The sequence below is a fragment of the Onychomys torridus genome, chromosome 2, assembly GCF_903995425.1.
Source record: "Onychomys torridus chromosome 2, mOncTor1.1, whole genome shotgun sequence".
Taxonomy (NCBI): Eukaryota; Metazoa; Chordata; class Mammalia; order Rodentia; family Cricetidae; genus Onychomys; species Onychomys torridus.
Genome location: NC_050444.1, coordinates 1204675 through 1224546, shown reverse-complemented (window position 1 = coordinate 1224546; position 19872 = coordinate 1204675). Strand labels below are relative to the sequence as shown.

General features: G+C 38.9%; 1 protein-coding gene across 1 annotated transcript in view; it reads left to right on the top strand.

The window, feature by feature from the left end:
- Positions 1-6229, top strand: part of Pcmtd1 (protein-L-isoaspartate (D-aspartate) O-methyltransferase domain containing 1) — a 95073-nt gene extending 88844 nt beyond the window's left edge. The window contains exon 5 of the mRNA XM_036177498.1: positions 6189-6229. Within this exon, the coding sequence (XP_036033391.1) occupies positions 6189-6199 (11 nt within the window). The 3' untranslated portion in view covers positions 6200-6229. The remainder of the gene's footprint in view (positions 1-6188) is intronic.
- The last annotated feature ends 13643 nt before the right edge of the window (positions 6230-19872 follow it).

Below are 19872 nucleotides of genomic sequence, written 5' to 3'. Positions count from 1 at the left end.
TAGGCCTGTAGCCAATTTGAATGCACCAACGATGCTGAGAAACATTAGGTGACTGTCCAGGCTGCCAGCTGCTCTTGCAAGACTCCTGAAAGTTGCTTGCATCCTTCTCCCATTTCTCAGGTATTAGTATATTCCTTCTCAGGTATCTGATGAGGTTGAGCAATTATAGTTACAACTTAGTATATATATAATATCTTAGATAGAATATATTAAGTATTAGACTCAGGTTCTTTAGGATAGGACACCTTTTGGAATGATCTTTGTAACATGCCACCTACCCACACTCTAGACTTCCCTGGATTTTACTATGTGTTTTTTGCTTGATATTATTTGCATTGATTGTAGTTCCATCTTATCTAGGTCATTATCCCTCATTACTCCTGGACAATATTTGATAACCATTTCTTTGTATATAGTCTTGTATATAGTCTTATATAGTCTTGTATATAGTCTTTGTATATAGTCTTCTTTAGACAAAAGGGGGAGATGTAGCAGGTAGCCATTCCAGCTTTGACCTTGAAGTTCCAACCCCCATTGAGGCTTTGGTAATGGTCATGCCTACAAGGCAGGGCTGAGAGAGGACGTTGAAGACCCAAGTTCTGGAGGTTGGGGCTCTCTTGGTTCCAGGACCCTGGACGCTGTAGGTAGAATGAGCAGAGTTCTCCAGAGAACACCACAGACTGTGCCATACCTTTCCCAGACCCTGCAACCTATCCCTTCATTTGTAACTTTTCCCCTTTTAACTACGTGGAGTGGCCTTGGGACATATTGCTGTCTAGCTGACCATGAGGCTTCCATTTAAAGCAATGAGGACATTCCCTTTGTGCTGACCCTCCTCTAACAGATGACATTGGTTAGGTAGAGTCTAATCTCTGAGTCCCCATGGCCTCGATAATCAAAAAGAAAAGGAAGAAAAAAGCAGGTGATGTATCAGTTGCAGTACTCTTTTGAGAAGTATCTCATGTTTTCCTGGGACCTAGTGACTTCAGGCAGAGTCAAAATATTATTACCTGCATCTTCATTGGCTTGGGCATCTAAGTTCATTTATTGAACACCCAGAAGTTGAGTTATACCAGAATGGAAGAAAAACATGGGTATAGAGTACTCTTAATGCCTTTTGCCTTTTACAAAACATATTTCTGCTGGTTGCTTTTTGTCAGTTTACACAAACTAGTGCCACCTGGAGGAAACCTCAACTGAGAAATTGTTCTTCAGATTTTCCAGTGAGCAAGTTTATGGGATGTGTTCTTAATTAATGATTGATGTAGGAAGGTCCTGGCTATGTGGGGAGTGTCATTCCTGTGCTGGTGGGTGAGGTTATATTAAAAACGTAGTCATAGAAAGCACTGTTAATTCACAATCTGTTTCAGTTCTTGCTTCTAGGTTCTGTCTTGAGTTCCTGCCTTGGCTTCCTTCCATTATGGACTAAAACTTGTAAGCCAATAAACCTTTTTCTCCCCAAGTTGCTTTTGGTCAGAGTGTTTTATCACAGCAACAGAAAATCAAACCAAATCAAATAGGGATTCATACTAGAGAATGAGATCTTCCTATGAAGGACTTATGTGCCTTTTATGCCTTGGTTTTCTGGGCATAGGGTGGAGGATTTTGCTGCTTTGGGATGCAAAAGTTATTGAATCCTGAGAGCTCAATGGGATACTCTGTGAGAACGTAGAAGATAAGAATGTTGAAAGAAATGGCAGATGATAAAGGCCTGAACTGTAAAGTTTCAGAAGGAAGTAAATATTCTATCAGGGATGTTTGTGTGATATATTTGAATTAAGAATTTGTGGAAAGGAAGCCTTTGCTTTGCTCTTTAGCTGGACTGGAAGAGAGAACAGCTGTGATTAATGAGACTAGAGTCATTAAGGCATGTGAGCTAGGTTAGTAAGGATTTAGCAGAAGACAGAAGGACATGTTAGGTGACCTCTTATATGTAACTTCAAAGTAGCAAAGTAAGGAACAAGGACTTCCATTTCTTTTTCCAAGGGAAGTCCATGCCTTACTATGTTGAAGATAAAGGAATTCCAAATGGAATAGTAGACACCAAAAGATTTCACCAGTGAAAGGTTTCTGCACCCCAATAGTAAGTCTCACCACTGACACAGTAAGCCAAATGAAGCCAAATTAAAAATAAAAGACCAGTTTTATTGGGCAAAGTGTCCCCAGGTGATTTTCCTGGACCCCAGAGATGAGACAGTGAGAGGAGGCTAGAAAAAAAATGTGGCCACTCCCTAGAATGCAGTTTAAATATCCTGTAGGTACAATCTTGAGGAGCTCTTGGGGAGGAGCTGCCACTTGGCAGGCTCTCTGAGAGGGGTATGTTTGGAATGGGAGGAGTAAGGGAAAGCAGAGCTTCCATCTGAACATGCAGGATCTAATTTTTGTTCTCCCCTTAGCTCACCTATATCCTTGTTCTTTTTTTGTGTGTGTTTTGTTTTGTTTTTCGAGACAGGGTTTCTCTGTAGCTTTGGAGGCTATCCTGGAATTCGCTTTGTAGACCAGGCTGGCCTCAAACTCACAGAGCTCTACCTGCCTCTGCCTCCAGAGTGCTGGGATTACAGGCGTGCACCACCACCGCCTGGCAAGAGTAAGAAAGTTGTTTGTTTTTTTTTTTTTAATGATTTATTTATTTATTATGTATATAGTGTTCTGTCTGCATGTCTGCAGGCCAGAAGAGGGCACCAGATCTCATTACAGGTGGTTGTGAGCCACCATGTGGTTGCTGGGAATTGAACACAGGACCTCTGGAAGAGCAGTTGGTGCTCTTAACCACTGAGCCATCTCTCCAGCCCATCCTTGTTCTTAAAAACCTGCTTAAGTGAAAGAGAAGTCCATGAAAAAACTAGAAGGGATGGGAAAGTGTTCCCAGCATACATCTGTGCTGCTGCATTGGGAGCACATGGAGGAACTAAGAAGGAGGGATCACTTACTGGCATGGATCCCATATCCCCACCTAAAGATGGTGGCTGAGAAGAGAGAGATCTGTGACAATTGGGTTGGCTGGACATTCAAGTCTCAGAAACTAAGTTGCAATTCAATTTCTTAATTAAAACATGGATTTCAAGCCTGAACAGTCTTGCATAGTGTTTCCATGGGAAAATCTATTTCCCAAAAAATTTGGAACTGTGTACCCAGATGTGAACACAGTAAACACAATCTAAGACAGTGCTAGGGTGTCATGTAAATTGGAAAGGGGCTCAGTGAACTCAGTCATGCTGGATGCTTTATGTGTTCCCCTTCCTTCTAAATTTGAGTAGAGGACTTTCTATGGCTCCAGCACCCAGAAAGAGGAGAGGAGAGAGGAAGTGAAACTTCCCATTTACATCCTAGTGTATGGCCATTAACGACACCCTCACCCTAAACCCATCCCCACACCCCTCCCAAATGACAATTTAGGAAAGAAAGGCATTGCCTATGTACTCCATGTTTGGCCTTACTCCAGGAGAGAACCTGGGACAGAACTAAAGGCAACAAGGCAAACATACAAACAAACAAACAAACAAACCCTCAAAACAGATCCTGTCCTACTTCCAGCAAGGCAAAAATAGTAAAGCAAATGCTTAGACCTGAGCAAAAGAGAAAGGTGAATCCTGGAGATTAGATCTTCCAGGAGAGATTTTAGCAATCAGGGGCACACCTGAGTCATATGAGAGGAAAAACACACTCCAGAGAACTGCTTTTTTTTTTTTTTTTCAACATGCTATGGGAATTTAGGGTTCCTTTCATGGGCTGTTAGTATGGTTGATAAAAGAATTTAAAAATGAGTGAAGAAGGAAGCCCAGGGACCATTGTATTAGATAAAAACAAAAAGCAAGACAAACTGTAATCTTGACAGCTGATGGAGGGGAGGAAAACAGAAGAGAAAAGAGGTAGTCATGTCTTTTGAGTTTAAGAAAACAGGTGTGTTCAGCAATGATGGACAGTAGGTAACTGCATTGATGTGTATTTGAAGTTCTTCAGAGAAATAGAGAAAATGTGGCAAGTGTTAGCATTCATACATTTACACTGGCCTTCCCCTAGGGTCCAATGGACAGTAGGACACATCATCACCATCAGCCACCAAGATGTGACACTGTTGTGACCAATCACACACTCTCCTTGTGCACATGGACTTTATCCCCCTATAAAAACTAAGTGCCTCTCTCACTGCTCTCTTTTCCCTTCCACTCTCACTCAGAGGCAGCCTCTGCACACACACACACCCCAACCCAATAAACCTTTCAAGTGAGATCTGATGCATGCTGTAACTGTGGCAACCCTTGGCTCAAACCCACCAATGTACTTCCACTGCTAAATCATTATAACAAAGCATACTTACGATTGTGACTAGTGTCCAGAAGAAACAGAGGAAAAACAAAATCACACTTTTTTGAATTAGAACTCAGAAAATCAGGTAGGCTTAGCAAAATCTTAAGTAACTGCATGAGTTGGATTCCAAAGAATATAGAGTGGAAAAAGTAAAAGTTGTACTTTTGAGTTAGAACTGAGAGGAGTAGACATTTTATGGTGAAGAACTACAAATAACTGTCCCCTTATGGCTTTTATAGTTTCTGCTGAGAGGTCAGCTATTGTCATCAAGTCTTTTTTTTTTTTTTTTTTTTGTGTGTGTGTGTGTGTGTGGGGTGTGTGTGTGTGTGTGTGTGTGTGTGTGTGTGTGTGTGTGTATGTGTTTTCAAGACAGTGTTTCTCTGTGTGGTTTTGGTGTCTATCCTGGATCTCGCTCTGTAGACCAGGCTGGCCTCAAACTCATAGAGATCCTCCTGGCTCTGCCTTGTGAGTGCTGGGATTAAAGGCTTGAGCCACTGCTGCCCATCAAGTCTTTATATGTGACTTCGTCTTTCTTGCTTGCTGCTCTCAGTTTACTTTCTTTGTTCTGTATATTCAGTGTTTCATTTGTAATACAATGTTAGAAATTTCTTCTATGTTCTTGCCTATGTATTTGGTTTTCTGTTTTTGTCTTTTGCTTGGATGGGACTCTTTTTCCCTAGATTCAGGAATTTTTGTGCTATAATTATATTGGAAATATTTTCTATGGCTTTCTTCCTTCCAAGCCTATAATTTACAGCTTTAGTTGTTTCAATATGTTCCCAACATCTTGGCTATTCCTTTTTATTATTATTATTATTATTTTATTTTCCTTGACCAAATGTACTACTTCCTCTACCTTGACTTCATGCCCTAATAACCTTGACTTCTCATGTAGTTCTTGCTGAGCTTCCAGATGCCTGTCATATAGTGGGTGGTCGTCATTTGCAAGATTAGATCTTAGATGCTGACCTCCTCAATGTAAGGCCTTCATGGGTCAAGCCAACTGCTGGTCATAACTCTTTGTGGTCCTCTAGGACTTGATTTGTGAGTACTGAGTCCTGTGTCTGAACCATCTTCCTCATATTAGGCATTCAGCTTGGAACCCATGTTGATATGCTGTGCTGCAGAATCTGTTTCCAGCATCTGGTGGTTCTCTGATTCAAAATTCTTTCCCACTTTCTAGAGGCATGTGTTGGTCAGGTGTCAGTGTGTTGTCCATGTTGTGGCCACATCACGAAACCCCCGAGCAAGATCACCACAGATCTGATATCTGATGTAAAACACACATGGATTTATTGATAATAAGAAAGCCCAGGCTTGGTCTGTGTCCAACACTGGACACAGTGGGTAGAGGAGGATGGCCCTGAGCTCTCAGGGTGAGGGGTTTTTAAAGGGAAAAACCACAAGCAGGGTGGTACAAGCCTTGCCATCATATGATTGGGTGAGGGTGTGTAAACTTTAAATTTGATGGTTGGGAGTTACAGTTCTCATTTTGGGGGCAGGCCTGGACAAGTCCCAGGCTTTGTCCTTGAGGTGCCATGGGGGCTGACTGGCCTAGCACATTCACACTGACCCATGCACATAGCTCTAAGTTGGTGATGGGTCCCAGACAGTAAACAACTTGTACAGAAAGGGAGCTACTGCAAGGACTATGTCACAGCCCTACCAGAAACTGCTTGTTTATGTCTCAGGAAACTGAAATTAAGGCCTAATCTCTGAGAGAAGACTGACAGCCTGCTATGGCATCTGCTTGGTCCTTTCAGTCCACATGACACTTTCTGGGACTTTAGAATCAGGAGCATCTAACACACAAACTCAATAGAGATCACTTAAAAATGATTATTAACTTATACTCTTTTTTTTTTTTTTTTAAATTAAAGGTTTTCTCTAGCTACACTGGCTATGCAAGTCTGGGAAACAGGTAGGCAATCTTCATTCTCTCTCCTGTCCTCCAGTTACAATCCCCCAGTCTTATCCCCAGTCCTGTAGCAGCACATGTGCTGGAGCATCCCCTTCCTCTCTGCCCCCATTCCTAGGTCACTCTGCAAATCTTTTATGAATTCACCCTTCCTCCCTAACACATTTGTCTCAGGGACCAGTACCCCAAGGCAATCTCTACCTGGAGCCTTGCTGGCCTGGGAATCAGGGAGTCATCTTTATTCTTCTTCCTGTCCTCAAATTCCAATTCCCCAGTTTTATCCCTAGCTCTGTAGCAGACCATTTGCAGAGACCTATCCTTCCTCTTTGACTCTACTGCCTGAGCATTCCACCAAACCTCGTGGCAGACCCAGCTCACCTGCTCGTTGTGGACCTTTAGTTCCACCCACTTCTAACTCATCCCCATTCCGTTGTGTCACCTAGGAATACACTCTCCCTGGGAGCTTCAGTGGCCACAGGTGTCAGGTACCCAGGCAACCCACAGCCACCACATGTTCCTGAGATCCAGAAAGGACAATAGAAATCAAGGAACAGAACATCCACCCCAAAAGACCAGATATCAACACCTAGAATGCATAGACAGACACTAGCACAAAAGCATAGTGAATGACAGCTAAGACAATAATGCCTCTAATAGAACCTAACAAACCTGTACAGAATGCCATGAGAAATTCAATATAGCTGAAGCACAAGACAAGGACTTCAAAATAGATATTATGAATATGTTCAAGGACCTTAAAGAAGAAATGAACAAATCCACTAACATTTACAAACAGTGGAAGAAAATAAAAGAGTTCAAGACATGAAAGTGAAAATAGATTTACTAAATAAGGCCCCGACTGAGAGAAATCTGGAAATGAAAAATGTAGGAACTAGAACAGGAACTACTGGATACCTATGCCAAAGAAAATGCTAAATCTAAAAAAAAATTTAAAAAAATTCATGCACAAACCATCCAGGAAATCTAGGATACTATGAAAAGACAAAATCTATGAATAATAGGAAGAGAGGAAGGAGAAAACACCAAGGTCAAAGGCACAGAAAATATTTTCAACAAAATTATAGAAGAAAACTTCTCTAACCTAAAGAAAGAGATACGTGTACAAGAAGTATACAGAATACTAAATAGATTGGACCAGTAAAGAAACTCCCTATGACAAACAATAACCAAAACTCTAAACATACAGAAGAAAGAATACTAAAAGCTGCAATAGGAAAAGAGCAAGTAGCATATAAAGGAAGACCTATAAGGACACCTGAATTCTCAGTGGAGACTGTGAAAGCCAGAAGGGATGCTCTATAAACTCTAAAGAATCACAGATTGTGGGAGCCTGTTTTTGGGTTCCTCATGGCTTTACCCAGCAGATCCACATAGAGGATGATTAGGACCATGGGCCTGAGTGCAGGTGTCTCAAATGGTCTGCACTTGGCTGTGCTGGGAGAGGTCTTTGGCTCCACCCCTTGGCATCTCTATAAATACCCCGGGGCAGAGACAGTCAGGGCCTGTTGGAAAAGGTTCCAGGCTCTCTCAAGGCTATGCTTTATTTTCTATCTGTTTATCACTGCAATATAAATCCTCCTATCTAATATTTTCTGCTGCTCACACTCAAGAAGACTCTGGGGAACTGTGAGGTTGGTGGGTAAATGCCCCACAGAATGGCGCCATGAACAGGGACTAAAGAAAAAAAAGGGGGGAAAGAAAAAAAAGGGACTAAAGACAAATGAACAGGGACTAAAGACAAAGTAATAGGGACAAAAGATAAAGGAAACTAATAGTTTTGTTACAGAGTTTTTGGCGAAAGTGTGAGTCAGCCCTGCCAGTGGAAAGTGGCATGCCAGTGTTATGTAATACACACACACACACACACACACACACACACACACACACACATATATATATATATATATATATATATGGGGCAGGGTTTTTATCCTTTAGAGAAATAGAAAACGGACTGGAAGGATGCCCAATACTCCAGCACAAAATTCTCTTCTGTCAAAATGTCCTATCTTCTATCCCGTTCTCAATTTCTATCTGTGAAAAATAAGTATAAGGTATAGTGTAGTAATATAGTGTAGGAAAAACTTAGAAGTGTAAGATCTTGTAGAATGAAATAAGGAAACTAGACAGAAGAACTCCAATTATCTAACTTTGGGGGCTATGAACACAAACTGGGCAAAAAAAATCTTTCTTTGAACTTTATGAGTAGTAAAAAAGCTCTTCTTTGAGCTTATGTGAAAGAAAAAAGTTTCCTATGGAAGCTTTTGACATAGGGACAGCTGAAATGCTAAGTCCAAGTGGCAGGAGAAAGTGATTTCTCCCTGAGGCAAAAATGAGGGTGTAAAAAGCCAACTTTAAATTAAGTTGGGAAGTTTTGGGGAAAGTTGGTCTTTCTCTTCTGGGGAAAAAAATCTTTCTCTTAAACTAAAAAGCTTTTCTTGGAAAACTTTTTGGGGAAAACTCTTTAAAAAGCCTTAATCTTTCTCTTAAAAAACTTAAAAACTAAAGCCTTTATCTTTCTCAAAAGGACAAGTTAGAATCACCTGAAGATATTAGTATAGGGACCACCTGTGATTCGCTCTAAAGAAACAAACCTCTTAAGACAGCAAAACCTCTCTAAGTTCTCTTTCAAGCTTTAAAAATCCCCCCTGCAATGCAGGAGGCAGGGACAAGTTCTTAAAAACCTCTACTAAGTTCTGTCTCTTCAAGCTAGTAAAAGACAGTGGGTCGAAGTCCCCTGAAGAAAATTCTGGGTGAGTGTGGCTAAAGAGCTACACAGAGCCCAAAGGGCAGGAAACTTTACCTGAGAAAAGCAAAAAAGGCAAGCTTTTCAGTTACAGCTGAGCTGAGACATCAAGGGTTTTGTTTCTGAGTGAGCATTTCAAAATGAAAAGGTGCTCCTAATTGCCCTAACACAAAGATCCCCTGAAGTGATACAAACTGTTAGCATTGTATCCTTGCTTCTGTGGAAAAACCCAGAGGCAACTGGCTAGCATCTCTGAGTTGGAGTGCATTTCAGGGATACTAGGGTTCCTGCAATTGCAAACTTCCTGGAGCACAGAGCTGAGGCAGGAAGGTGCAGGACCCAGGGAAAGATTGCTAATGAACAAACAAAGCTAAAGAGGGTGGGAATGGCATAGTTGTCTGCTTTCCTACAAGTCCTGGGTTGATAGGTCCACAGCTGCAAAAGGAAATCTGAGAAAAGCTTTCCTATTAGAGAAAGGATCTTTCTGGCAAAGCAGTAAAGCTGAACTGTGTCTGAAGTAGTTGTGCTGCGGAGTCAGAACGCTGTCTGGGGAAAGAGCCCAGCCAGGGCAGAACAGAACTATGCAGGAGTAAAGCTTTCTTTTCTGTCAGAGAAAGCATCTCTTTGAGAAAAGCTTTGTTTCAACTGACTTACAGTGAGAAGAGGGAGTGTAGCCCTGATGGGTGATTGCCTCTGGCATAAGCTCTGTCCTTGAGCACCCAGACAAACATAACCCACTGGGGGACTGGACCATATGAAGGCCTGGTGAGGCAAAACGCCTGTCCTAATGGGAGTTTAAAAATGGCAAAAGCCTCCCTTGTTAGATTTTCAGTCTGTACACAAACCACACAGACACTGAAAACAGAAACGGACTAAAGCCCCTATCTTCAGAAGCAAAAAAAGCTGTCACTGTGGCATTGGGAAATGTTTTTGGGGTAGAAGGGATAAATTGAGACCAAACTGGGAACTGTCTGGGAGAAAGACTCTGAAGAAACAGAGAAGGGACATAATCCTCCCCAGAAAATGTATGACCTGAAAAAACTGCTAGAATTTTAGGCAGATTTGGGGGTAGGGGAGCCCCTACCTCCAAAGGCAGCTAGCAGAGGTACAGAGCCACAGAGCCACAGACAGATACCTGAAGCTCTGCTGGGGGTGGGGTGGGGTGGGAAGGAACAAGCAAAATATGATAAAGATCTATCAGTGGGAGAAAATGTCTCTGAAGGAGCTATTGAAAAGATCTGTTGTAAATGTTTTTGTTTTTCACTGACTGGCTAAGGCAAACACAAAGCCCAAGGAAAGGTGCTATCAGAAATTGCCTGCCTCAATGCCAGATAACTGAGGCAGTTTCGGTTCTGATCAGGGCCAGTGTCTAATGAAGGAGAGACGCCTGTTAAAGCCAGCAGAGGAGAGAATAGAAATCTCCCAATGTCCCATAGTTGAAAATGTAAAATGCTTGTTCAAATCTCCCATTGCAAAAGCAAAAAACTCAGTTCAAACCTCCCAGGCAAGAATTTGTAAGCAAGTCTGGTAAAAGAGAACTGGAAGTTGACTCCCAGACCCAAAAAGAAGTATGGGAAATGGAGTCCATAAGCTATCTCTTAACAGTGAGCTGATGAAGAGAAATGAATTCTGGGAAATGTAGTATTTCAGCTAAAGATGGCAATACTGTCCAAAAACTTTATAGCTCAGAATGCAGTTTCTTCTCAAATCAATGCTAGAAAGCTTAATCTTACCTCTTGAGAACTCAGATCAGACAAAAGGCTACCTATAAGAGCAACCAAGACACTTTAAAATCCTTAAAACAAGAGAAATCTGTTTATACACTGAACTTTATCTTAGATATGAAGAAATTTATGTTGAAATTAAAAGTTCTTTGCCCAGCTGGGCAGTAGTGGCACATGCCTTTAATCCCAATACTGGGGAGGCAGAGCCAGGCAGATCTCTGTGAGTTTGAGGCCAGCCTGGACTATCAAGTGAGTTCTAGGAAAAGGTGCAAAGCTACACAGAGAAACCTTGTCTCGAAAAACAAAACAAAAACAAAAACAAACAACAACAACAAAAACAAATTTAAAAAATTAAAAGTTCTTTGCCTTTTGAATAAACTGCCTGCAATGAGTAATTCCTTTGCAAATCTAATAAGGAGACAAGGAAACAGGCATTCAAAAAGAAATGACTGTTTTGTAGATGGGAAACAAACTTTAGAAAATGTAGCTGTCTTACAAAAGAGTTGCTTCACCTGAAATTTTCTTAGAAGAAATTGATGCTAAATATTATAGCTGCTAATAATAACATCAGGAGTTAAAGCAAATGGAGTGAAAATACTAAATCCTGAAAATGCTTTTTCTCAGGGTAAGCTAATGAAGGACACATTTCATGAAAGAACATCTATGTTCTTGACTCCTTTGAATAGTAACTGTTTTGGTGAAAATATTGGAACTAACAACAATCAAGTCAAAATGTTTCAACAAATTCAAGACACTATTCCACAAAAGAAAGCTTCCGTGCTTTGTGGGCCATATTAGAGCTCACTCCAATCTTCCTGGTCCTTTAGCTGAGGGTAATGCAATGGCTGATCATCCCAAGTGGAAATGGCTCAACTGTCATATGCTCTTCATCATCAAAATAGCAAAAGCTTAAGAAAGCAATTCAATCTTACCAAAGAAGAAGCTCATCATAGTTAAACGATGTGGGGTATGTCCAAAATATTTTCCTGTCCCTCACTTAGGGGTAAACCCTTGAGGTCTTCTATCTAGTCATCTATGGCAAATGGATGTTACTCATATTGCAGAATTTGGCAAATTAAGATATGTACATATGACCATTGACACTTATTCAGGATTTTTAATGGCTAGTGCACAATCTGGGGAAGCTACAAAACATGTAATTATGCACTGCTTGAAGTGTTTTTTGTATATGGGTTTACCAAAAATTATTAAAACTGATAATGGTTCTGGATATAGTAGTAAGGCATTTCAACAATTGTGTACCCAATGGGAAACTGTACATAAAACAGGTATTCCTTATAATCCTCAGGGACAAGGTATTGTGGAAAGGGCTCATAGCTGTCTTAAAATACAACTTCAAAAAATAAAAATAGAAAAGGATTAAATTTACCCTCAATCGCCAAATAATGCACTAAATCATGCTCTTTTTGTTTTGAACTTTTTGAATATGGATGTCTGTAAGCAGTCTGCCGCAGAGAGATTTTGGCACAGTGGCACCCAAGCGACTTTTGCTCAAGTGAAATGGAAAGATCCCTGCTCGGGATTATGGAAGGGTCCCGATCCTGTGTTAATATGGGGTCGAGAATATGTTTTGTTTTTTCACAAGAGGAGAATGTAGCTCGGTGGTTACCGGCATGTCTGGTAAGGAGCGTGGAACTAAGGAGGGTCAGCTCCAATGACGTTCCTATAAAGAACCAGAATGAAAGTGACTCCATCAGTGTTCCTGAGGTTTTGTCACTGGCTAATGCAAACAGGGAGGAAATAGAGTTTGGAGCTGTGCTGCTTTTGGCTTTACTAGCTCCTTTAGAAAAATACTTTATATCACCTAATAGCTGTGCAGCATTTTGTGAAGAGCTTTACAGCAGCTAAATACAGTAATTTCACCCTCAAGGTGAAGTGAAGTTTTTAAGTAGAACACAAACCAAAAGTACTGCTGCAATAGAAATGTTTGTCTGAATTGAAGCACTTAGGGGAGCTATTATGAATTTGAGTGAAGGGACAGCCTCTAGTTAAAAACCATATACCACTGACAGTGCATCTCTGCCAGTTCAGGAATGGCTGAGAGAACTGGGCAACTTTGGGGTGTGGCTTAGTCCTGAGAATGTTACAGTTCCCTAGCAACAAGTATCACAATACTGTATAATGACAACACTCACTAAATCCCAGTGTTGTTATAGCAAAGCTGACTCTAAACTTTAGAAATGATGTACATATTTCCTGTCTAGTTAGGAGAATATTTCTAATAGAGATCGTGATAATAATTAAGAGTAAGAAGTAGAAAGATGAAAATAAGATGTGAGTTTCTAGAAATTATTCTGTTGTTAGATCTGTGTTAAGAAATCTTTAGGTGTTTGCTAAGTTAAATGGTTGCCCTATATAAATTTGTAAAATAGATCTATAGTTCCTTTAAGAATATAAGTTTGCAAGAAGGATCTAAAGTAGTCTTAATAAGCTTGTAAGAAGTAAAGATGCTATTTGTAAGTTGAAATAAGAAATAAGATGGAATGAATATAACTATATAAGAAGTAATAAGAAATATATTTGCTAAAATATTTCTATAGTTTCCTTAAGGAATATAAATAAGTAGATGTTAATGTTATATGTGGAAAAAAATTGTAAATGGTGAATGTGAGTCTAAATGCTTTGCAAGGCAAAATGTTATGTGAGTTTGTGAAAAAAAGTGTAAATGTTAAGTGTGAATCTATTCTTAATGTACATGGTGAAAGAACCTGAGACACAGAAGGTAGTGTCCTAGTAGACTGCAAAGCAGGCAGTCTGAATGGTTTCAAATGCTCCAGAAGCCACTAAGAAGCTAAGAATGGCAGATGCCAGAACCAGCACAAGGCATCTGCAGCTGAGATCCATGGAAAATCAATGCAATACAGAAAAACCTGAGCTAACATAAAAAATGGTGTGGTTTAGAATACCACTGTAACTAAAAAGATCTCTGAGAACAAAAGTTGCAGAGATGCTTGTTTGAACTAAAATTGTTAACTGCAAAAATTTTGGTTGTAAAACATCTCTTCATATTTGGAAGTGAAAGCATGATACCAGAATTTACTTTTTTGAACTTTCTGAATTTAAAGATATAAAACTACAAAAAGATTTTGGTTATAGATATCTTCATATTTGGAAGGCTAGTACCAGAATTTATCATTTGAATTTTGGGACTTAAGAAATCAAATGAACAATAGTGATTTCATTGCAATGGCATAATTTTGAATTTTCTTATAGTAATGACCTGGGAACTGTTTTCTAGAGTTATTTGTGTTACAAATTGAACTGTTTAAATGACAAAATTTATTGTTTCTACCTAGAATCAAGATATAATTTTGTATATGCATATATGCTTTATTAACTGATGATTCATGAATTGTTTTATGGAACTGTTTATATAAAAATGGAACTGTTTAAATGGAAAAGTTTGGGTTTTCTAACTAGGCTTGAGACTTTGCTTAAAAAATTATAAAGAAAAAGGGAGAATTGATATTCCTCAGTCTATTTAAGTAAAAAATATTTTCTTGTTGTTTGAGTGGATTAATGTCATGTTTTATTAGTAAGAAATGCAAATGGGGTATATTAAGAGACTACTATTAAAAGTGTAAAGAGTTTTATTAAGAAACTGCTTTTGGATGTTTTGCTAAAAGTTTTCAAAGTGTTAATGGTTAAATTGAGAATATTGCTTTTCAATATGGGTTTGTAGGAATTGTATGAGTTTGGGTTTTTTCTAACTAGGTTTGAGATTTTGTTTTAAAAATTATAAAGAAAAGAAGGAGTTATGAGTAAATTAAGGTTGAATTACATTTGAAGAAATTATGTGTAACCCATTGGTATTAATGCACCCTGGTTTTGTGGAGTTAAGGAAATATTTAAGTTTGATGTGAATACATCAGAAGTTTTTCCTATGTTCTGTTAGCAAGAAAATTCAAATGATTAAGAATTAAAGTTGTAATACTGAGAAAACTGTTAACTATATATAGCACCATATATGCTAATTCTAATGGTTCTGTAAAGAGTTTGCTTTGAGTTGTAAGATTGGGAGAATTGTGACTATGTATAGCAATATTTATGTTAACCTGTTAATGGTAATGATGCAGCTAAGGGATTCTTTAAGTTTGTAGTTGCCTTAAGAGTTTTTGGTTTAAAGAGGACTTGATGCAGCTAAAGACTGCTGTAGTCATCTTGGACCAAATTCAAAAAAGAAATATTATCTTTATCATCCTCTAGTCCCATATGGGGAGGTATAACAGCTATGGAGATTGCTGTAAGCTATTAGTGTAATTATATATATATATATATATATAAAGGGGGACCTATGGGAGCCTGTTTTTGGGTTCCTCATGGCTTTACCCAGCAGGTCCACATAGAGGATGATTAGGACCATGGACCTGAGTGCAGGTGTCTCAAATGGTCTGCACTTGTCTGTGCTAGGGGAGGAGGTCTTTGGCTCCACCCCTTGGCATCTCTATAAATACCCTGGGGCAGAGACAGTCAGGGCCTGTTGGAAAAGGTTCCAGGCCCTCTCAAGGCTATGCTTTATTTTCTATCTGTTTATCACTGCAATATAAATCCTCCTATCTAATATTGCCTGCTGCTCACACTCAAGAAGACTCTGGGGCACTGTGGGGTTGGTGGGTAAATGCCCCACAACAGATACCAGCCCAGAGGACTATGCCTGGATTAAACTTTTAATCACAATAGATGGAGAAAGACATTTTATACTAAGGCTAAATTTAAGCAGTTTTCTTTAGAAATATAGCTCTAAAGAAGGCACTAGAAGAAAAATTCAATATGAAAATGTTAATTATACCCAAGAAAATAAGAACTAAATAATCTCAGACTGGAAAATGAAAGGAGGAAAAAACCTACACCACCACAGCAAAATAACAGGAGTCACCAAACACTGCTCACTAATAACTCTCAATATCAATTGTCTCAATTCCCAAATAAAAAGACACAGATTAAGAGAATGGATATGAAAACAAGGTCCATCCTGCTGTATCCAAGAAACAAACCTTAACATCAAGGATAGATATCACTTTAGGGTAAAAGAATGGAAAAAGAGATTCCAAACAACTGGACCTAAGGAGTAAGCTGGTGTAAGCCTCTTTAATATTGGACAAAATGGACTTTACAACAAAACTCATCAGAAGAGATAAGGAAAGACACTGCATACTGATTAAACGAAATAGTTCACCAAATGATATAATAATTCTGAACATCTATGCACCAAACACAAAGGTACCCAAATTCATAAAAGAAGCACTACTACAACTGAAATTACATATTGACCTTCACATGGTGATAATGGGTGGTTTCAATGCCCCACTTTTGACAATAGAGAAGTCCTACCAATAAAAAATAAATAGCAAGATGCTGGAACTAACTGAAATCATGAACCACATGAACCTAACAGATATTTAGAGAACATTTCACCCAAACACAAAAGATCATACCTCCTTCTCAGAAGCTCATGAGAACTGACCACATATGGGGACACAAAGCAAATTTTATTAGATATAAGAAAATTAAAATGTTGCCAGGCACCCTATCTGACCACTATGGATTAAAGCTGGATATCAACAACAGAAACAACAGAGAAACTCAAGGAAACTGAGCAAACCCAACTCTGAATGAATAATGGGCCAAGACAGAAATTAGGAAAGAAATCTGAAAATGGAACAATTACATGAGAAGATTAATGTTGATGGGATGTACATCAGTTATGCACGTTAGTACTTTCCTTATCCTTATTTTACTATTTAAAATATAGTCAATTTAAGCGACAGGATAAATGCTTTAGAAAAACCTGTTAAATGAATTATGGAGAAATTCAGACTCAGAAGAATTTAATGGGAAATTATTTAAGGATTGGATTATAAGGTTACAGAAAGAAAGCCTGTTTTCAAACAATCGAACATAATTTATCTGGTAATCATACAGCAGCTACCTGGTCAAGTGAATGCACAACATAATTGAACTCCAAATGAGATGTTAGATTTAGGAAGGTTTAAGGAGGCAATAGTATCTTATGTCATGCATTCCCCGTTTGTAAAGCAAATATTAAACTCCTGGTTAACTAGTAATAAGATTATTCCATAAGACTTTAAAGACCTATAAATGCTGTCCTGGAACTTGGAGCCCAAGTTTAATATCTGACATATGTAGTTTAGAGATGAGGCTAAAGACATAGAAAATCAATGGAGGTGTGCAAATCTCCCAGGATCAGCTTGTTGGAGAAGGCCAATATGCTGAAATAAATAGACAATGTTTATATGATAACCAAACCATAATTGTATGTCGAATGGCAGCCTTGAATGCATGGGACAGAATTGAGGAAGCTGGAAAGAAGACTGAATCATTTACTGTAGCAGGAATCTTAAAAGTTCTTATCAATAAAATCAAACCTGAGGCCAGTTATTGGAGTGAATGCTGGAAGAGAGAGAGACAGAACAAGCCACAGCTTCCTCACCTTGCCAGTTCCACAGCTGGTCATGTTTCCTCAGACTGGAAGCTTCTGAGTCCTCATCCCAATGGCTGTCAGCTGAACTGTGCTGCTCAAAGCCTAAAAGCTTAACCAACCAAATGCTTCTAGTTTCTGGTTTTCATTCCTTTAAATGCCTATTGGAATAAACCAGGCTGCTTGGGGTGATGGAAGAGCTGAGACAGAGAGAACAGAAAATTCAGGAGAAACCATAAAGAAAATGTTTTGGCAAATTCTATAAATGAACAAAGACCAAAATTAACAATAAGAATAAATGACGTTTTGTTGTCTGCTCTGGTAGACACAGGTGCTGATGTGACTATAATTGCACCAGAATTTTGGCATTTAACTTGGCCTCTTCAGGAGGTAAAGTTCAGCTGTTAGGAATTGGAATATTATCTCAAGTGAAACAGAGTGCAAGATGGCTCAAATGTATAGGTCCAGAAGGACAGAGAGGAAAATTAAAACCATATGTGGCTAACATAGCTATGAACCTATGGGTTCTAGAACTGTTACAACAATGGAATACTCAGATTAACATCCCTCCAACCTCAGAAACAAATCATAAACTAGCACATGTTTCTGAGAGAAATATTAGAAGGTATTATTCTAATGAGAGGTCACCAGCCATCCAGATTATACAAGAACAGGGTGAAACAACTGATGATCTTCCAAAGACACCAACAGCTCTAACTTTAAAATGGTTAACAGACAAGCCTGTATGGGTTCATCAATGGCCTTTAACAACAGAGAAACTTGAGGCTTTAAAAGAGCTGGTAGAAGAGCAATGAAATGATCAGCATATTTAAGAATCAAACAATAACTGATGGAAGTGGATGCAGAGATCCTCAGCCAGGCCCCAGGTGGAGCTCCAGGTATCCAATTGTCGAGAAAGAGGAGGGACTGTAAGAGTGTGAATTGTTGAGACCAAGATTGCAAAATCACAGGGACAAATAGCCAAACGAATGGAAGCACATGAATTATGAACCAACGGCTCTGGAGCCCCCAGCTAGATCAGGCCCTCTGAATAAGTGAGACAATTGAATAGCTTGAACTGTTTGGGAGGCATCCAGGCTGTGGGACCAGGACCTGTCCTTAGTGTATGAGCTGGCTGTTTGGAACCTTGGGCTTATACAGGGACACTTTGCTCAGCCTGGAAGGAGGGGACTGGACCTGCCTATACTGAATCCACCAGGTTTAAATGAATCCCCAGGGGAGTCTTGGCCGTGGAGGAGATGGAATGGAGGAGAGGGGATGGGGGGAAGGTGGGGGTAGGGGCGGGAGGGGGGAGGACAAAGGAACCCATGGCTGATGTGTAAAATTAAAACACAAATATAATAATAATAATAATAATAATAATAAGAAGAAGAAGAAGAAGAAGAAGAAAAAGAAAAAAACAAAAAAACAAACAAACAGAAAAAAAGAATAAGAACAAAGCAGAAAAAAAAAGGAATCAAACAGCCCTTGGAATTCTCATTTATTTGTTATTCAAAAAAAAATCTGGTAAATGGAGAATGTTAACAGACCTTGGAGCAATTAACAAAGTAATTCAGCCAATGGGTTCTCTACAGTCCAGAATGCCTTTGCCTACTCTGTTACCTAAAGGATGGCCTCTTATTGATTTAAAAGACTGTTTCTTTTCAATTCCATTACAAGAAAAAGACAGAGAAAGATTTGCCTTCACAGTGACTATTTATACTAATTCTCAATTGGTTAAGAGATATGAATGGAGGGTCCTCCAACAGTGAATGTTGAATAATCCAATTCTGTGCCCATATTTTATATAACAGCCATTGGAAGTGATATGTAAAAACTTTTCTAAATCCATAATTTATCATTATATGGATGATATTTTACTAGCTGACTCAAATGCAGATACTTGAGAAAGAATGTATGAAGAAATAAAGAAAATTTTGCCTTGCTGGGATTACAAACTGCTTCTGAAAAGATATGAAGAGGATATTCTATTAAATATTAAGAATATAAAATAGGTCTACAAAAATTAGACCCCAAAAGGTACAAATTAGGAGAGATTAGTTACAGACTATTAATGACATTCAAAGATTATTTGGAGACTTTTCTCATCTTCAAACTATTCTTGGGGTAAAAAATGATGAACTGAATAATTTGTCCAAACCTTAGAAGGTGACAAGGACTTAAATAGTCCAAGACAATTATGACCTCAAGCTGAGAAAGAATTGGCCTTGGTAGAAATGAAAGTAAATGAAGGATACGTGGATCATGAGTATCCAAAACTTGATTGTATTTTGGTCATTTTTACTCTCTAGGCATTCTTCTACAAGAATTATAAAGCAGATGGAAGACATTATGTTGGAATAGATATTTCTAGTAAAAAAATTAAAAACTTATGTGGAAAAAAATCTCTGAGTTGATTTTGAAAGAAAAATTGAGACTTCATCAATTAGCAGGAATAGATCCAGCAGAAATTGTTGTACCTTTAACTAAGGAGGACATTGAAAAATTATGGGCAGAAAGTGAACCTTGGCAAAGAGCTTGCAGTAATTATTTGGGAGAAATTAACAGCAAAAATTCCAAAAGCGATAGGATTGATCTTATAAGAGAGCTGATTGGATTTTGCCTCGAATTGTATGGGAAACACCCATATATGGAGTTTGTACATTTTATACAGATGCAAACAAACAAGGAAAGT